This window comes from Lithobates pipiens, unplaced genomic scaffold, assembly GCF_037356315.1.
Source record: "Lithobates pipiens isolate NorthernLeopardFrog02 unplaced genomic scaffold, aLitPip1_a1.2 Scaffold_8, whole genome shotgun sequence".
Lineage (NCBI taxonomy): Eukaryota > Metazoa > Chordata > Amphibia > Anura > Ranidae > Lithobates > Lithobates pipiens.
The window spans coordinates 178,502,890-178,522,603 of NW_027507903.1; the positions used below are offsets into that span (position 1 = coordinate 178,502,890).

The 19,714-nt window shown below is 44.3% G+C and overlaps 1 protein-coding gene across 1 annotated transcript in view; it reads right to left on the reverse strand.

Annotated features, from left to right (window-relative positions):
* Nucleotides 1–19,714, reverse strand: part of LAMB4 (laminin subunit beta 4) — a 233,867-nt gene that overhangs the window by 118,722 nt on the left and 95,431 nt on the right. The window contains exons 17-20 of the mRNA XM_077472837.1: nt 15,164–15,349; nt 13,482–13,603; nt 12,700–12,817; nt 6,631–6,808 (exon numbers count right to left, since the gene is read on the reverse strand). Coding sequence (XP_077328963.1) covers nt 6,631–6,808; nt 12,700–12,817; nt 13,482–13,603; nt 15,164–15,349 — 604 coding nt within the window. The remainder of the gene's footprint in view (nt 1–6,630; nt 6,809–12,699; nt 12,818–13,481; nt 13,604–15,163; nt 15,350–19,714) is intronic.

Below are 19,714 nucleotides of genomic sequence, written 5' to 3' on the forward strand. Positions count from 1 at the left end.
CAATACAAAGGAAATGACTAGGCATTGAATGGACGCTGTGTAACCCGGAACAAGAAGTAGATGCAGCAACACATGGATATAGGGAAATCAAAGAGCCAAGACACAAACTGCAGCCACAACATGTAAGCCCACCATTAAAAGGTAAGGCACACAAACAACACAGGGAATATAACTTCTCTAATGCCTAGTTAAAGCGGTTGTATAACCCGCTTTCAAATAATAATAAGACTTACCTGTAGGTAAAATGAATATCTCCTAAACCTGTATGGTTTAGGAGATATTCACCTTGCATGCAGCTACTGATGTCATCGGCGCATGCGCTCTGAAGGTCCGCCGGGTGCTGCTGGCAAATCAGCTCCTTGTCGGAAAGTGGACTTCCAAAAGGAACGCAGAGGGAACATGTCAGCTCCCTCAACGGTGAGCGGGAGGCAATGCCGGGGCTTCGTTATAAGGTAAGTATTTCATGATGAGCTAGTATGTGGTGCAAACAAGCTCATTATGCCTTTGCCTTCCAGTTTTTGGGGTTTTTTTTTACAACCGCTTTAAAAGAATGAAAATATTTGAAAGGGAGCAATGCCTTTAACATCCTTTTGTTTCCTGTTATTCCAACAGATATATTATTTTTCCACTTACTGTTTGGTGGTGACAACGCTGTTCATTCTAAAGGGAAATTACGCAAGACTGCTATCACCCTGAAGATAGGGTAGTTTTAGATCGACTTATATTTTTAGAAAAAAGTTAAAGTGTTACTACAAGAGTAAAATAAATCTGTGTATGCAGTAAAGCTTGCCTGTTATATTCATTGTGGAACCTAAGGGGTTAACCCTCCGCATTGTGTAAAAAGACTGTTTGATCCCGTCTTCTCTGATCCTCCCTTCTTTTACTGTGCCCAATCCATCTACTGATAGTACAGAGCCCTAGGAGCAGGGCCGGCCCTATCATGGGTCCCGCGTTAAGAGAGATGGCAAATTGACGCCCAAGATCAGGGGCAGACTGACCATTCATGCCGGCATGCCCTGCGCCACTAGGATGCCCCAAGAGAGGCTTCTGTCATGGACACTTGCTCCTACTAGTTCATACAGAAAGGAACGAGTAGGAGCAGGCTGACATAGGATGGGGGAAGTGTGAACATGGAGGCATCCTGATGATCTCACTGCAGAGCTCCCCTGAGACGGGGGGGCAGGGGAGCTGCAAGCGACGGCACACTAGACAGGTGCTAGACTGGTGCCCCAGGAGCCGTTACTGCCGACTGGCCAACCAAGTTACTTTGCAAACTGCAGCTGTGTGAGAGAGGCAGAACAGCCAGTGTGCTGTGTGCTGAGCCCAAGCTGGCCTAAAACATCAGTGTTAACTGCTAAAACGAGAATGGGTTGTCAGTCTTAGAAGGGAAGATTCGCTTTGAAGTGTGCAGCACCAAACAAAATAGTGCATGGGGGAGAGGTGTTGATGGAATGGTGTGCAAAGGTGAGAGCAGAGGCGTAACTAGAAACCTCAGGGCCCCGATGCAAGAAATCAGGAAGGGCCCCCCCCCCCCGAAAAGCATGATTTTGATACTATATTTTTTTCCACTGTAGAACAAAGTAAAACATTTCTGTGCAGCCTGTGTCCCGAGTGAAACCTGTGTCACCAGTGCAGTGGTGGTACTGGAGGGGGGTGGCAGTGGTACTGGAGGGGGATGGTGGTCCTGAAGGTGGGTGGCGGTGGTGGTCCTGGAGAGGGGTGGCAGTGGTACTGGAGGTGGTGGCAGTGGTACTGGAGGTGGGTGGTGGTGGTGGTACTGGAGGGGGGCTGATGGTGGTACTGGAGGTGGGTGGCGGTGGTACTGGAGGTGGGTGGCGGTGGTGGTACTGAAGGTGGTAGCGGTCCTGGAGAGGGGTGGCGGTGGTACCGGAGGTGGGTGGCGGTGGTACTGGAGGCTGGGTGGTGGTACTGGAGGAGGGTGGTGATGGTACTGGAGAGGCATGATGGTCCTGGAGAGGGATGGCGGTGGTACTGGAGGTGGGTGGCATGGTGGTGGTACTGGAGAGGGGGTGGCGGTGGTACTGGAGGTGGGTGGCGGTGGTGGTACTGAAGGGGGGTGGCGGTCCTGGAGAGGGGTGGCGGTGGTACCGGAGGGTGGGTGGTGGTACTGGAGGAGGGTGGCGATGGTACTGGAGAGGCATGGTTGTCCTGGAGGTGGGTGGCGGTGGTACTGGAGGTGGGTGGCATGGTGGTGGTACTGGAGAGGGGGTGGCGGTGGTACTGGAGTGGGTGGTGGTGGCACAGTCTGGAGGGGTGGTGGCAGTCTGGAGGGAGGGTGGTGGGCTGGTGGTACTGGAGGGGGGGTGGTGGCACTGGAGAGGGGATGGTGGCATTGGAGGGAGGGGTGGCACTGGAGGGCGGTGGTGGAACAGTCTGGAGGGGGGTGGTGGAACAGTCTGGGGGGGGGTGGTGGTGGTGGCACAGTCTGGAGGAGTGGTGGTGGTGGCACAGTCTGGAGGAGTGGTGGTGGTGGCACAGTCTGGAGGAGTGGTGGTGGTGGCACAGTCTGGAGGAGGGGGGGATGGTGGCATTGGAGGGAGGGGTGGCGGCAGTCTGGAGGGGTGGTGGTGGTGGCACAGTCTGGAGGGATGGTGGTGGTGGCACAGTCTGGAAGGGTGGTGGCGGTGGCACAGTCTGGAAGGGTGGTGGCACAGTCTGGAGGGGTCTGGAGGGGTGGTGGTGGCACTAGAGGGGTGGTGGTGGCACTAGAGGGGGCTAGTGGCAGTCTGGAGGGGTGGTGGAGGCACTAGAGGGGGGGTGGTGGTGGCACAGTCTGGAGGGGTGGTGTTGGCAGTCTGGAGGGGGGGTGGTGGGCTGGTGGTACTGGAGGGGGGGTGGTGGCACTGGAGGGGGGATGGTGGCATTGGAGGGAGGGGGGGCACTGGAGGGCGGTGGTGGCAGTCTGGAGGGGGGGTGGTGGAACAGTCTGGAGGGGTGGTGGTGGTGTCACAGTCTGGAGGGGGGGTGGTGGTGTCACAGTCTGGAGGGGGGGTGGTGGTGGCACAGTCTGGAGGGGGGGTGGAGGGCTGGTGGCACTGGAGGGCAGGTGGTGGCACTGGAGGGGTGGTGGCACAGTCTGGAGGGGTGGTGGCACTGGAAGGGGGTGGTGGGCTAGTGGCACTCGAGGGGTGGTGGTGGCACAGTCTTAAGGGGGGGTGGTGGCACTGGAGGGAGGTGGGGGTAGCGGCACTGGAGGGGAGTGGTGGTGGCACTGGAGGGGGGTGGCACAGTCTGGAGGGGTGGTGGTGGCACAGGAGGGGGGGGGGGTGGTGGGCTGGTGGCACTATGGTAGCACTGGAGGGGTGGTGGTGGCATTGGAGGGAGGGGTGGCACAGTCTGGAGGGGCAGTGGTGGCAGTCTGGAGGGGGGTGGTGAAACAGTCTGGAGGGGTGGTGATGGCACTGGAGGGCGGGGGGCACAGTCTGGAGGGGTGGTGGTGGCACTGGAGGAGGTTGTGGGCTGTTGGCACTGGAGGGGGGTGGTGGCACTGGAGAGGGGGTGGTGGGCTGGTGGCACTGGAGGGGGGGTGGTGGCACTGGAGGGAGGGGGTGGCACAGTCTGGAGGGGCGGTGGTGGCGAACAGTCTGGAGGGGGATGGGGTGGAACAGTCTGGAGGGGGGGATGGGGTGGAACAGTCTGGAGGGGGGGATGGGGTGGGACAGTCGGGGGGGGGGGGGGTGGAACAGTCTGGAGGGGGGGATGGGGTGGAACAGTCTGGAGGAGGGGATGGGGTGGAACAGTCTGGAGGGGGGGATGGGGTGGAACAGTCTGGGGGGGGGTGGGGTGGAACAGTCTGGGGGGGTGTGGTAGAACAGTCTGGAGGGGGGGGCTGGTGACACTGGAGGGGGGGGGTAGTGGGCTGGTGGCACTGGAGGGCAGGGGGTGGGTCTGGAGGGGTGGTACTGGAGGGGCGATGGTGGGCTGGTGGCAATGGAGGGCAGGTGGTGGCACTGGAGGGGGGTGGCGGGCTGGCACAATCTGGAGGGGGGGTGGTGACTTACCGCCAATCAGTCGATGATGATGATCGATTCCCCCTCGATTCCCCCTCCTCAGAATCCTGCAGAGTGAATCCTGCAGAGTGACGTAAAGTTCCTCCACGAAGCGTGCCTCCGCTGCTCCTTGCTTCAGAGAGTGCCTTCACTGCATTGGCTGAAGGTTTTTTTGTGTCGCAGAGTCGCAAATGCGACTGGGCCCTGTAATTTTCGCCCACTTCAGGGGGCCCACCGGCAGCCCGCCCACCGCCCGAGGGGCCCACCTGACTGTCCGGCTGGGGGTGTGCGTGTGCGGTGTTATTAATGTCAGGTTCATGCCGTCCTTCACCAGCGTGAGAGAAGTGCTCGGTTGGCTCTGCCCCCGCCTATCCAGAGCGACTGTAAGGGAGGCGGGGGCGGAGCCAACCGAGCACTTCTCTCACGCTGGTGAAGGACGGCATGAACCTGACATTAATAACACCGCACACGTACACCCCCGGCCGGACAGTCAGGTGGGCCCCTCGGGCGGCGGGCGGGCTGCCGGTGGGCCCCCTGAAGTGGCCGAGAATTACAGGGCCCAGTCGCACTTGCGACTGTTGCGACCCTGATAATTCCGCCACTGGGTGAGAGCTATGGACAACTAGTGCAGAAGTGAGATGTTTAACCACTTTCAGACCGGACCAATTTGCTGGTCAAAGACCAGACCACTTTTTGCGATTCGGCACTGCGTCACTTTAACTGACAATTGCGCGGTCGTGCGACGTGGCTCCCAAACAAAATTGACGTCCTTTTTTTCCCACAAATAGAGCTTTCTTTTGGTGGTATTTGATCACCCCTGCGGTTTTAATTTTTTACGCTATAAACAAAAATAGAGCGACAATTTTGAAAAAAACGCATTATTTTTTACTTTTTGTTATAATAAATATCCCCCAAAAATATATAAAAAAACATTTTTTCCCTCAATTTAGGCCGATACGTATTCTTCTACATATTTTTGGTAAAAAAAATCACAATAAGCGATTATTGATTGGTTTGCGCAAAAGTTATAGCGTTTACAAAATAGGGATAGTTTTATAGCATTTTTATTAATAATTTTTTATTATTTTTTTTTACTAGTAATGGCGGCGATCTGTGATTTTTATTGTGACTGCGACATTGTCGGGGATCCATCGGACATTTTTGACACATTTTTGGGACCATTGTCATTTATACAGTAATCACTGCTATATAAATGCAGTGATTCCTGTGTAAATGACACTGGCAGTGAAAGGGTTAACCAGTGGGTGGCAGTGTAGGGGTTAAGTGTTCCTAGGGGTGTGTTACTAACTGTGGGGGGGTTGGGCTTTCATTTAGTGTACACTGATCTCTGCTCCAATCACATGGAGCAGAGATCAGCGTCACTAGTTGCTAGGCAGAATGGAAACATGTTGTTTATACAGCATTTCCTCCATTCGGCCGCTCCGTGAGACGATCGCGGGGATGCCCGCGGCGATCGAGTCCGCGGGTCCCGCGACCGGACTCACGGGGGTCCCGACCAGCGCGGGAGCGTGCCGGCGGCGGCGCGCTCCCGATGGCAGGACGGCAAATTTAAAGGGACGTACATGTACGCCCATTTGCCTGCCCGTGCCATTCTGTCGACGTACATCGTCATGCGCTGGTCGGGAAGTGGTTAAGAAGGCAGACTTGTGGACTAGGATGCAGAGGTGACACGTAGACTCGGACACAGAGGTGACATGTGGACGGGGAAGCAGAGGTGACATGTGGGCTGGGAAGCAGAGGTAACATGTGGACGGGGACACAGAGATGACATGTGGATGGGGACACAGAAGTGACACGTGGACGGGGACATAGAGGTGACATGTGGACAGGGATACAGATGTGACATGTGTACGGGGACGCATAGGTGACATGTGTACGGGAACACAGAGATGACATGTGGACGGGAATGCAGAAGTGACATGGACCATTCTTGGACCCAGGCAGCACAATGTCTTGGGCCAGCCTTGCCTAGGAGGCACTCTGCACATGCTCAATCAGCACTGTCCAGAAAGAGGGTGAGGGGTCATACAGCCTCATAGAACAGTCGGAGGACAGTCAAGGGAGAATGAAAACTCCTCCTACATGCTTTAACCAGACACTGATAGAAGTCACAAGACTGCTCCAACTGCTGATGAGAAAATGTATTTAGCAGTTTATATTTACTAAAACAATTGCATTTCCATGTTCTGTGTACTGTGGGAGACCAGATATAGTGAATGCAGGGTCCTGGGTTAAGGAAAACATAAAAGACAAACAAATCAAAGCCCAAATCCTGTTATCACATGTAAACTGCAGTGATAACATGTTTTTTTCCCTTTTTCTAAAAATTAATCCATATATAAAAAAAGCTGACCTCTGTAAGCACCTTTGCCAGTGCGTCTTTTGATGGACAGCTTGGTCTGTTACAGGAAGAAAAAGAATGGATCTAATGCCAGATTACTAATAGGTAACGTAAAATAAAAAAATAATCTGAAAATGAAAAACTGCTGTGTTAATGCTAGTGGCAGTGTGTATGACATAAAAGATTTTGCATTTTGTTCTTAGCCCTGCTTTAATTGCAGATAGTTTTAACAGCAGAAAAAAAAAATCTTATACTTACTAACAGCGCCGTTGTGGATACGCGCAGACATGCTAACAATAAGCTTCTCACAGACATCTGGCAGAATTTCTGTTCCAATGTCAGCAGCAATTTCAATGCAGTTATAATAATCATATTCTTCTAATTGCTCTTCAGTACAGAGATTGCTTAGAGATGAAATCTGGGGAATCAGCCCAAGCTTAAAGGAAATAAATTGCCAGATAAAGTTACAGAAAAAAGTGTATAATGCATGATTCTCATTATGCAACGCTTACTTTGCTTTTTAAAACAATATATTAACTATTGTAGAATGTATATAGATTACAATACCAACCCTTAATGATTAAAATGATCGCGATGAACGATGAAGACCTACCAAGTTTAAAAATCGTATAATACTAATGTTTAGATTTAGAACATATTAAATTAGATTTGAAAAAAAAAAGAGAGGCCTAGATAACATTTCTTATACATTACACCATACAATAAACAATCCTGCTCTCAGCTGGTCATGGTTATGGATGACCTACATCCTACCCTTGTTTAAGGACTCTTTTCTGATACCATCCATACATACACTGAAGGAGAAAAAAAAACTACAAGGAATGTGTGCAAGACAGGACTTGTGTAGTCATACAGATGACTTACTTTTTTTTTTCTTTGTAAGTCATGGATTATGTTGTGGAATGTAAGACATTCATGTCACTTGTTTATATACTTATACCTATACACACACACACACACACACACACACACACACACACACATACACACACATATATATTTTTTAATTTCAGGTACTTATATAGTGCTGTCAATTTACGCAGCGCTTTACATATACATTGCACATTTACATCAGTCCCTACCCTTAAGGAGCTTACAATCTAAGGTCCCTAATACACATTCATACATACTAAGAACAATTTAGACAGGATCTAATTAACCTACCAGCATGTCTTTGGCATGCGGGAGGAAACCAGAGTACCCGGAGGAAACCCACGCAGGCACAGGGAGAACATGCAAACTCCAGGCAGGTAGTGTCGTGGTTAGGATTCGAACCAGCCAGGCGAGAGTGATACCCCCTACACCACTGTGCTGACCTGTATATATCTATATCTATATATATAGTATATAGTGTCAGCTTCTTTATATTGTAAACTCACTTATCACTAATCACTATAACATAATCTGGGGTCTCCAATTAATAGTGTCATTTTAAGGAAAATTGATGTATCCTTAAGTTAACATAGCTTCTAAAAAGTCTGTAGGCAAGCAAATATTGGGGACTTACTCCACTTCCTAAAATAGGGGTCAACTACTTGTTTGGTCTAGAGATAGATGAATAAGGTATGACATTTACCTTATTCCTATCTCTGGTACTCACCTCTTCTCTCCAATGTTCTGGATTGTGGGTGGCCCCTCACTCACAAATGCAGGACTTTTGATCTTGAATTGTACCTATATGATATTAGTGTGTGACCACCCGTTAGAGTGCTTTAAAGAAGAGGTTTTAGGGGACAGGCTACACAGATGGAGGGAGCCTTCTGAAGCAAGGTATAAGGTACAGTACGTATTACACTTCTAGAGACCCTGTCCTAAGCAGGAGATTCCCTAGCTTAAATTGTTTTATTGAAGCTGGGCTATAGTCCCATTTACATTGCTCTGACTTCTGAATGCCACCCTAAAGCACATATATAGTGTAAGGAAATCAGTTGAGACACATGTGATTGCACGGTACATTGTGGTGCACAAGGGGTTGGCCAAGAAAAGTGCAGGAACATTTTATAGGGATGGGTTCTGGGTTTGGTCCAAACCATGGCTTTGACTGAATTCTTTTGTTTGGAGGTCTGGATGGCTGATGTTTCTGTGCAGAGAATGCATTCACTGCGTGCTCAGCGCAAGACGATCAAGCTGTTAAAGACAGCTCTTGGTTTCTATTAATGATCGGTAGCTGACGAGACAGGTATCCCATCATGTGACCAATCTGATAACCAATCACAGTGGTCACATGATAGCCGATTCTTCCCCCCCTCCTCCCCAGACATTTAGCGTTTACTTTTAAAGGGATGCCGGGTCAGGTGGGAAGGGGTTAAAATTGCTAAACCTTGGCAAATGGAATAATTAGCCACTTCCTAAGCAGGCCTTTTTTGGAACTTTTTGTTTACAAATTTAAATTAGTATTTATTTTGCTATAAAATTACTTGGAACCCCCAAACATTATATATTTTTTTTTAGCAGAGACCCTAGAGAATAGAATGATGATCATTGCAATATTTTATGTCACACTGTATTTGTAAAAAAGTGTTTAAAGAGTACCTTTTTTAGAGTTACAGAGGAGGTCTAGTGCTAGAATTATTGCTCTTGCTCTAACAATCACGGGATACCTCACATGTGTGGTTGGAACACCGTTTACATATGCGGGTGCGTCTTAAGCATGCATTAGCTTTTTTGTTTTTACTTTTTCTTTTTCTTTTTTACACTGTCCTTTTATTTTTATTTTTTTGGATAACTTTTATTCCTATTATAAGAAATGTAAACCCTTGTAATATAAATAAGCATGAAAGGTCCTCACTACTCAGACATTTGGGGTCAAAAATATCCCAGATTTCTCATTTACCTTTAAAAGCAAAAAAAAGTTAAAAAATGATTGCCCCCCCCCCCCCTCCACTCCCGCATTAATACATTCATACCACAATTTGCTTAAAGAGGAGAGCCAGCTTTAAAAAAAAAAAGTAAAATTCAGCAGCTGCAAACACTGTAGCTGCTGACTTTTAATAAGCAGGGCGCCTGCAATGTCGACCACCCGAGGCTGACCCATCCCTCGGCTCTCGGGTCCCGGCGCCACCATTTTAACTAAGGGAAACAGGCAGTGGAGCCTTGCGGCTTCACTGCCCATTTCCTACTGCGCATGCGCGAGTCGCGCAGCGCTTTGTGAATGGGGCACGCTGTGTTCTGGGACACACAGTTCTCAGAACACACAGTGCCCCATTACTCAGAAGACACCGCACGGAGGAGAGAAGACCGAAGATCACCGCGGAGGAGGAAGAGGCAGATTAGGACGATATGCCTAGCAACAGGCATTTCTGGTAAGTTGAAAAAAAAAATGCATTTTTTTTTTTGGATTTTTTGCTCAATTTTAATGTATTTTTGTTTTTCAGGGTGGCCCTCCACTTTAAGGTCTTTTCTAAACTGTCTAATTCCGTCTCCCCAAATGTCCCCATAACATCAGCATCCCCCTCCCCCCCCCTTATCTCCCTAATGCTGGAAGGCTCCAAGGCTTTATACACGCACTGGCTTTCAAGCCCGCACACAACAACGTTAGCTATAACGGCGGTGCTAAAAAGGCCCATTGACCATTGACCACTCTCCTAAGCCTCCATACGTACAAGGCAGAGTTCCCCCATCCACAGTGAGTTCCCAATAGGGGTGGATGGGCAGGGAAAAAAAGACACGAAGAGAGCATTAGCGGTTACAAGGGCACACCACTCTGAACGCTTCTGGCAGTTATGATCCACTTGGCCGGAGTCTTCGCTTGGCCGGAGTCTTCGCAGCCAGGGGCTGCACAAACCTATACACCTAGACCCCTCACACCTCTAACTACCCACAACTAATGTTATTAAACCAAAGTGCACAATGGACACCTACTTTTCTTACAAATATTTGCCCTCTCATTTGAGGACTACAACATCCTATGCATTTCAGCTTGATCTGCAACTTGAACGGGCAAAGTACAGCAATCATTACTGTATTTGTTTATAATGATAATAGTAATAGATTGTATACCACTACATCTTTGTTTATTTCAGTTGCTTGTTTGTTTATCTACTGATTTTACTGATGCTACTGTATTTACAATGGCTATATTCTTATCAAAAATCTCAAGAAACTCTTTGAAAAGAAAAAGGCATTGAAGTCCAGCAACGTTAGCCCACAGTTCCTGGACAGTGGCTAGACTTGTGAAAGCGCAGGTACCCCAAAATGCACCACTATAGTGACAGCCCCAGAAGTCAATGTTTCCCTGGTTGGAAGTGATTCTAGGATACTGCGGATGTTATTTTTTAACATTATAGAGCAGTATTTCTCAACCTTTTTCCAGTCGGGCACCCTTGAAAAGCATTTTCAGTCTTGAGGTACCTCTGTTCAAGACTTGGTTCACGTTACTGTGTGTCGCAGGAACCTGCACAGAATTGAACTTGTTCCTGACACACAGACAAATGCCATGTACACACATACATACACATACACACGCATGTATACACATACACACACTTGTACACACCTACATACACACACACACATATACACACACCCCCTCCCCCCCACCCCATCTTTCACTTGGATGTTATAAGTTGAACTGAATAAATACAGCTGGATAAAAAAAAAATGATTTGCCTGAGGACCAGAAGTGATGTCGGAGGTCAATCTGGTCCTTGAAGGGCATAGAGCCGAGTGAAGGCCATGTTGCCCTCACTCGACTTACAGCCTATTCATCCAATGGATTGGATAATTTCAGGGTTTACCAATAGCTCCAGTACACACGGAAATGACCGGAAAGTGTCCGCCCCTAAATGTGATCCTGTGGCAAATCTGCCGCTGAGGTAACTTTTAACAGATGCCGAATTGCCCACAGCAAAAATGATACCGGGGTTATGGTTGGTATTAAACATCAAAGTAATGATGTATATATACTGTGGGCGGTCAATAAGTAGTTTATACTTTTTTGCATTGGAACATGTCCCCCATGCCCTTTGAATACCCCTTTTCCTACTGGCTTAGAAAAAAGCCATTACTGATTTCGAACAATTCTAACAGTTTCCTAAGTTAATGTTCTCTCCTTCATTAGAAAACCATTCATCACTGTTTTACAGTGTGAATCTGTATATATATATATATATATATATATATATATATATATATATATATATATATATATATGTATATCACACAGAGTAATTAAAGTGAAACTGGACTTTGCCCTTTCAGGGCTTTAGAGTAGGAGGTATAAGCACATACTTTCCCCTGCCTTCATACAATGTACCTCTCAGCACCTAAATGAACAATCGCCAGACCCATGAATTGTCCATGGCCTATGAATTGTTACATTGGGGTGTGGAGACAATACGTAATTATTATTATTATTATTATTATTCAGGATTTATATAGCGCCAACAGTTTGCGCAGTGCTTTAATTCTCAACAAAGTATTGAGTCAGTATCAGTGGTGGCCTGTCCATAGGGGGCACAGGGGCTCCGCCCCCCTAATCCATGAACCCGCCCAGAATCTACATGCATGGCACCAGAAACATTGATTTCAATGGGGTTTTTTCTTAATTTTTTAGAAGCACATGATTAGAGCCTGAGGCTCTAATTGGCTTTAAAAAAGGGTAGGCTTGGGGCTTAGAGCACTGCGCCCTGAGCCCACCCAGTGGTGTGACAATAGCGAGTTGATATTCGCTATTGTCTTTCTGATTCTCTTCCCGACCAATCAGGAAACGTGTCCGGAGACCTGATTGGCACAGAGGAGAAGCAATCCTATTGTCCTCCAAGGAGGAAAAGGGGGAGACGCAGGGGAAGCTGCCATGAAGCTGAGGAGGAAGAGACGCAGGGTGAAGCCGCCACCCACCTCCTGGAGCAAGTGCTGCCCACGACCTAGATGGGGTAAGTGTGGGGCTGATGACTGACTGACCAGAGAGGAGTGCCTGTAACTTGACCAACAGACTGTCAGGGGGTGGATTGTTTGCCGCCCCCTCAAAAATATTCCACCCACCACCACTGGTCAGTATTCACACACCAGTGGGCAGTGGATGGAAGGTAAGTACCCTTTCTCTAACCAATTTGTTTGCCCTGGATGAATTAAAGGTTTGCTATAAGGTTTATTTAGCATCCGCTAATAGCATCACCCAAGGGATATCAAATAAAAAATGATTATTTTTTTAACATACACAATATTGCCATCAACACCTAATCATATATTATGAATTCTGCAGCAATGAAATCACGGCTTATCGTCATTAGACAAGAACCATTTGACCTATAATGGTTATATGCAACCAACACCCAAGTCTTTTTTTTTACATGTGCGTGTACTTACTGAATCAACAAGAATATATTGCTTATTTGTATGAATATTTGATACTTGAGTGAAATAAACATCTATTAGATATTCTATGTCTGGGTCCAGGCACACAGATGTATTCAGAAGTGCAATCCTGTATGAGATAAGGATAACAACAGATAGAAGACATTCTCATAAATATTAGGATTATTTTGCAGAAATTACTGGCACAGCTATTGTTTTTCATGAATCATACAACAAGGTCTTCCTACGATAAGACATATTACTAGAATTGGTTTCTTATACAGATTTGATTTTTCCAACTGTAATCTCAAATGTCACAATTGTTCCAACCCCAATTATATTTAGAAAATGAAAGTGGAAGAAAGAGCCTACAATTGTTAGAGAGATGAATTGATATGTGAATAAGACTGCCACCTAGTGTCCAGTTTTTTCATTACAATCTTTTTGTCTATGGTAAATCCCCTGCCATTCATGTGATTAAAAGAGTTTATGTTATTGATTTTACTAGAGTATGAAGTATAACATAGAAGACTTTTAATAAATTCCCCCTCCCCCAATTAAAGTAAAACGTTTTAGTGGCGCATTAAAAAAATAATCAAAGAGATGGATATAATCTCAAACAACTGAAATGTAAAATAAATATCCAATTAGACAGTGTAATTGAGTATAATTACATCAATACTCAGGAGAAAGACTGACTGATTTAATTTCAATTAATTAGCAAATGGCAATAAGTATTTATTATACTAGCGTACATAATTTAAAATAGACTTTAAATATCAATTCCAGCTTACCTGTTAGTGGCAAGCAATTGAAGCGTATATCCTTCAGGCAGAGGTTTGTTGGTTTTGCAGTGTTCACTTAACCCATCCTTTGGGAGGTTAATCATAATTCTTGCTGTCCAATCTTCCAATGACTACATAGATACATCCAAAAGAAGAAAAGTAACATACACTATGCAATAGTGTTAGAGGTAATGAATTTAAATGTTTTAATATATTCCAAGATATAATTACTTAATAGCTTGTGAGCACAGGTACATGCTGAAGCTTTGTGACTTTGGGAATTATGTTTTCTGCTTAGTTTGGACACTTTCAAGTCTCAAAATTAACTTTTAAATTAACCTTTAAATATGTTATTTATTAGCAGAACAAACATGTTACATATATTTCTTCAATGTCTGCTTTAACTTCAGCTTAAGTCTCCATGGGGTCTCCTGCAGTAAATGGGAATATGATTCTGCAACTAATGGTCTACTGACCACATTTATATAGGAGGCTCCCTCCTTTCTTCTGGTTCTTGTTCCTTCAGCACAAACCTAGAACAGCTTAATGCTGAAAATGTCACTCTCCATGTATTGGCCATGTGGTGAGCAGATACCAGTCTCTACCTTCAGAACATAACAGAGATACCAGGAGTTTGTCTAAACTCATGATGTTTCAGATCTAAACTCATGATGTCTCAGTTTATTACCATAAAAAAGCACATTCTTAGATATGAATAGGATATGAATAGGATCATGTGTGGCAGCAATGGTAGTTAGTGAAATGAAACCCACTGAAAATGACCAGATAACCTTAGTCTCTGAACCTCCAATGTGGGCCTTAGTGTAAATGTCCCCTTGAGGGTATGGCTGCTCCTTATGACAGAAGGAGCTTGCAAAAGTAACCATAAAGATTAAAAAACATTTCCAAAATACACTGCATATGTACTCACATAATATACATGCAAATACCTATGTGTACACAAATTAGAACTCTTAGCCCTTGTACACACGGTCGGAAATTCCGACGGAAAATGTCCGATCCGACCGTGTGTGGGTTCCATTGGACTTTTTCTGTCAGAATGTCCGACCAACAAAGTTTGAGAGCTGTATATTGGATATAAAATTTTCCGACAACACGATCCACAAAGTCCGATCGTTTGTAGAGAATTCCGATTGGACAAAGTGCCACGCATACTCAGATCAAATTACGAGACCAAAGCTATTGACTACTAGCCTGAATGTAGTCTCGTCATAAGGAACGGACGTCATCACGTTCTGAGTGATGGATTTTGTTGTCGGAATGTCCGACCATGTGTACAAGGGCATAGTGCACACAGAACCACTAATATTCTAAACACATTAGGTATTCCAGCACTACAAATTACATTTAAATTGTATTATGGTATTAAATAAAGCACTTAAGGTTCCAATTCGTTTTAATGTATGCCACATTTGAGCAGTTTTAATACCATAATTTACATTTTTTTTTCTGTTATGATGAATGCACAGATTTTATGTAATTTATATGTAACCTGTAGCTGGTATGTCCACAAAACAAGCAAACACAGTCATCTGCAGGAGAATATGTTAGCAGGACCACAGTATTGAAAGTGTTAATTGAATGAAGACAGCAATTTTCCACATTTATACAAACAATCAAACATATACTGGTGTTTTTAGCTTAACATAAATATGAATGAAGCACCTTACCTCTGGCTCATATCGAATTGCAATAAGGAAATTCATAGAGTATGGAATGTTATTGACAGTAAATCTCAGTCCAGCGCCATGTAGAACACGTGCAAATCCAGGTCCTGTCCATGTTACTGGTTTCCCTGGTATTGGCTGCCTTAATACAAGTTCTACAACACCTTCTGTACCAAATGGGACAACTTCCTAGATAGAGGTAAACATCTTTGAAAGTCATTTATGTTTGAGCTGGAATTCTTGGGTGCCAATTTAATTTGCAATATATTGGCTTGTCTCCCCACTTTCTCCAAAAGGTACTTAAGGACATTTGGTATCTCATTAATAAATGTCCATGTTCCCACAGTGGATGTAGAGCGACGAATAAAACACTTTATTTTATGAAGAATTTTTTATTTTATAACAAATGAACACATTATGTTAAAATAATTAATATGTTAATCTTAATATAGGAATATTAAGATTGGATTTGGAAAAGCATAGAGACCAACAAGATCCTATATTTTGTACAAAAGGACAGCAGAAACAAGATTATCTAGTTTTGCAGTAAATGCATGATGATAAGCAGCTGTATTTGAATAGAAATGTTTCCATAAAAAAACAAAAAACAAAAAAAAACATAAACACTAGGGCTATTTTCCTAAAGGAATTGAGAAATTTCAAACAATAAATTGTGTGATGATTCACTTCATTTAGACCGGGGTCAGCCACCCGTCAATTGTGATCTAGCAATTGACCACAGGCAGGTGATGGGTAAATTGCAAACATGTTCTTGCTTTGCCGACCTCCTAGTCCTGGGATCCCTATGGCAGACTCTCCTTTTTACAACTGAGGCTGTGTCGGCGAAGATCAGGGGACAGCATAGTTCTGAGTTGTGGGCGGGAGCTGACTCAGTTAGGCCTCATGCACACGAGACGCAGTTAAACGCGTGTTCAGATGCAGTTGGACACTTTTTTCAACTGCCCCTGAACTCATTCAATGTTATCCTAGGTGTCCATGCACACAGTCTAGTTTTTTGCCGTTTTTATGCAGTTGCGTTTAACCTCGTTTTTCCAGAAGCAAAAAAATGGGTTCAGACGCAAAAATTTCCAAGTTTCAGACGCAAAATGTTTCAGAACGCGGCTAAATGCGGCACCCGCGTTTAGCCGCGTTTGCGTTTATATGCGTTTTTAAAGCAACCCAATTTTTTGGACCTGAAAACTCCGAAATACGATCTGAGAATGACATTTGGGGGCCCATATCTTGGGGCCACTTATTGCCAGAAACCCCAAATTTGGTATACAGACACTGTGGATCTAGCACTATAACATATCTAAATTTGGGGTTCCTGTCACCAAGTGACCCCGAGATAGGGGGCCCCAAAGTCGGGTCGCAAAATGTCATGCACTTTTCTGCATCAGAGAATGACATTTTGTGACCCGACTTTAGGAGCCCATATCTTGGGGCCAATTATTGCCAGGAACCCCAATGTCATGTCATGCACTTTTCTGCATCAGAGATACATGGCCTCAAAGTCAACTGTGACCATCTGCGGCAATGTAATTTGGTCATTAGGGTTGGGTGTTATGGTAAGTGGTTATCCGTTAGGGTTAGGGTTATTGTTTAGGATTAAGGGTTGGATTAGGGTTGTTTAGGGTTAGTGTAAGGGATAAGGTTAGCTGTTAGGGGTAAGGTTAGTGTTAGGGTTAGTGGTTAGTGTTAGGATGAATGGTTAGGGTTAGGATTCTGGATATTTTAATAAGGCATTAAAAATATTATAGTACCATATACAGCAGCAAAGAATTAAAATATATTAATCAATACATATTTCACAATAAAAATATAAAACATGTATGTGCAGCTGCGTACCTACGCCGACAAGTTTTTTTATTTTAGCCGGATGTCCATTGTCACATTTGATCTGCTCTTAGAAAAAGTACGACCTGGTCTGACATTCGTGGACACCGATATGAGAAACAGTATGTCACCAGAGGAACTTCTGTTGGTAACGATCAGGTATGTGTATATATTTATAAAATATATTTATCAATAGATGTACAGATGATTTTTTTTCTCTGTCCTTTATTTAAAAAAAAATTATGTCTATTTATAGCAAATTATCCAATTTTTTAAAATATCTAAAATTTTCTTGTGGCAATTTTTAACATGTTAAAAATATATTAAAAAATTGGCCAAATAAATTTAAAACAATTCTAAAAAATCGAATTAACATAGATTTGCTTTTAAATAAAACAATTTGAAACTAGAAAAAAATGAATAAAAACATATATTAAGATTAAAAAATAAATAATTAACTATTTTAATATTGTTTTATATTAGAAATAATGAAATCATGTTAAAAATTGCCACAAGAAAATTTTAGATATTTTTAAAAATTTGATAATTTGCTATAAATAGATATTATTTTTTTTAAATAAAGGACAGAGAAAAAAATTCATCTGTACATCTATAGATAAATATATTTTATAAATATATACACATACCTGATCGTTACCAACAGACGTTCCTCTGGTGACACACTGTTTCTCATATTGGTGTCCACGAATGTCAGACCAGGTCGTACTTTTTCTAAGAGCAGATCAAATGTGACAATGGACATCTGGCTAAAATTAAAAAACTCAGCTGCACATACATGTTTGTGAAATATCCAATGGACATTCGCTGTCCCATCAACGAATGGGTCTAATATCAATGAGCTCTGACTCTGGACCTCTCACGAAATTTGCGGCGACGTTGCTGTCTCATCAAGAGCAACATCAGGAGCATTTCCTGACATATATTCAATATGGGATCCATTTCAAAATATATACCACAGAAAGAGAGGCAAATGCAAGTGTACAACTGCTCTCTATGCTGCTGCTGCTTACTCTGATCAAAATAGCAGAAATAGTAAAAAAAACATGCTTTGAGAGCTTGGGGAGGGTCTACATGATGTTATCTTTATAAACGCTTATAAACGCAAACGCGGCTAAACGCGGCTAAACGCGTCTAATCGCGTCTAAACGCGGCATGCAAACGCGGCAAAACGCGCGTTTCTAAACGCGCATTTCAGCTTTTTTGAGCAGAGTTTTCACCTGCGTCTCGTGTGCATGAGGCCTTAATCTTTTAAGTTAACAGCAGGTGATTGGTTGTTAGGATGCAAAGCGGTCTTAACAACCAATCACCGACGTGGTAATATGAAAATTTTAATCTGGCAGTTCCTGTCCTCCACCCAGAACCGTGATGTCTCCCCCTCTCTGCTATGCTGTACACCTGTTTAAGATAGGAGAGTGAACGTAAGAGCTGGGACACTGCTGTTTGTTTGTGTGTGTGTGCTCGGGTGATGTAAAGGGGCAAGGGACACTACTGTGGGGGTGGGCAGAGGAAACTGCTATGGGGGAAGGAGACACTGCTTCAGGGAGGACACAGAACACTGCTATGGGGGGGAAGATGGGCAGAAAACACTACTGTGGGGACAGAGGACACTGCTTTGGCTGGGCACAGGGGCAGAGGACACTCCTGTCTGCGGGGGGAAGAAGACACTTCTGTGGGGGGGGGGGGCAGAGTACATTACTGTGGGGGAGATGTGAAAGGGGCAGAGGACACTATTGTGCAGGGGGATGATGTGAAGGGGAGCAGAGGACACTACTGTGGGGGGGGGGGGGGAGGACACCACTGGGGGGGTGATGTGAAAGGGGACAGAGGATACTACTGTGGGGGGGGTGATGTGAAGGGGGCAGAGAATAATACTGTGACATAATATGTGCTCTTCATGCTGTGATTTTTTGGGGGGCTTGATAGTTATTTTCATAAAATATCCCCTCTGGATCTTTGATGGCTTCCATGTTGTGCAGGTAGATCTCTAAACCCTCAAAGGTTGCATACCCCTGATTTTTACAATCACGTGAAAAGCCTAAAGTCCTATTTACTTATTTCATCTGTACATTATTGAATAATAAAAGTGAACAGGATTTGGCTCTTCACAATATAAGATAACTGAAGTATATATTCACACAATTTATTGAGTGAAGATTCTTAACTCTTTTTGAAAATCAGCCCTATTGCCTAACTGTGAAACCTCAAACCAAATAGATCAATGTGTAGTTGACAGATGTTAAACAATCTAAAAATGAATTTGTTCAATAGTGAATGTAATAATAAAAACAATAATATTAATAATAACAATACTAGAAATGAATTGTAGTGTTTAAATAATGTATATGATGACACAACTTTTTTTTAGCTTTGGATAGAGTGGAGAGGGATTAGAAAACCTGTCAGGCTTTTAATGCTGTCTATACCCCTGTTTAGGAGATCCACCATCTCCATTTGTCCTGTTTACCATTGTCATCGAAAGTGAAAGTAAAAGAAAAATCACAAATTTTGGGTTGTCCCCCAAACTCCCCTTGAATATGGAAACAAGTGGGTTTACTTTTTTGGGGTGCCTGAGCCCCTCCTACCCTCAAGCATCCACCCCCCTTTCATGGGCTGGCTTGCTGTGTGTTTGGCTAGGGGTTTGTGGGAGGGGCACAATTTTTTTTAGGCAAACAAATTAATTAGGAAGGTCTGCACTTA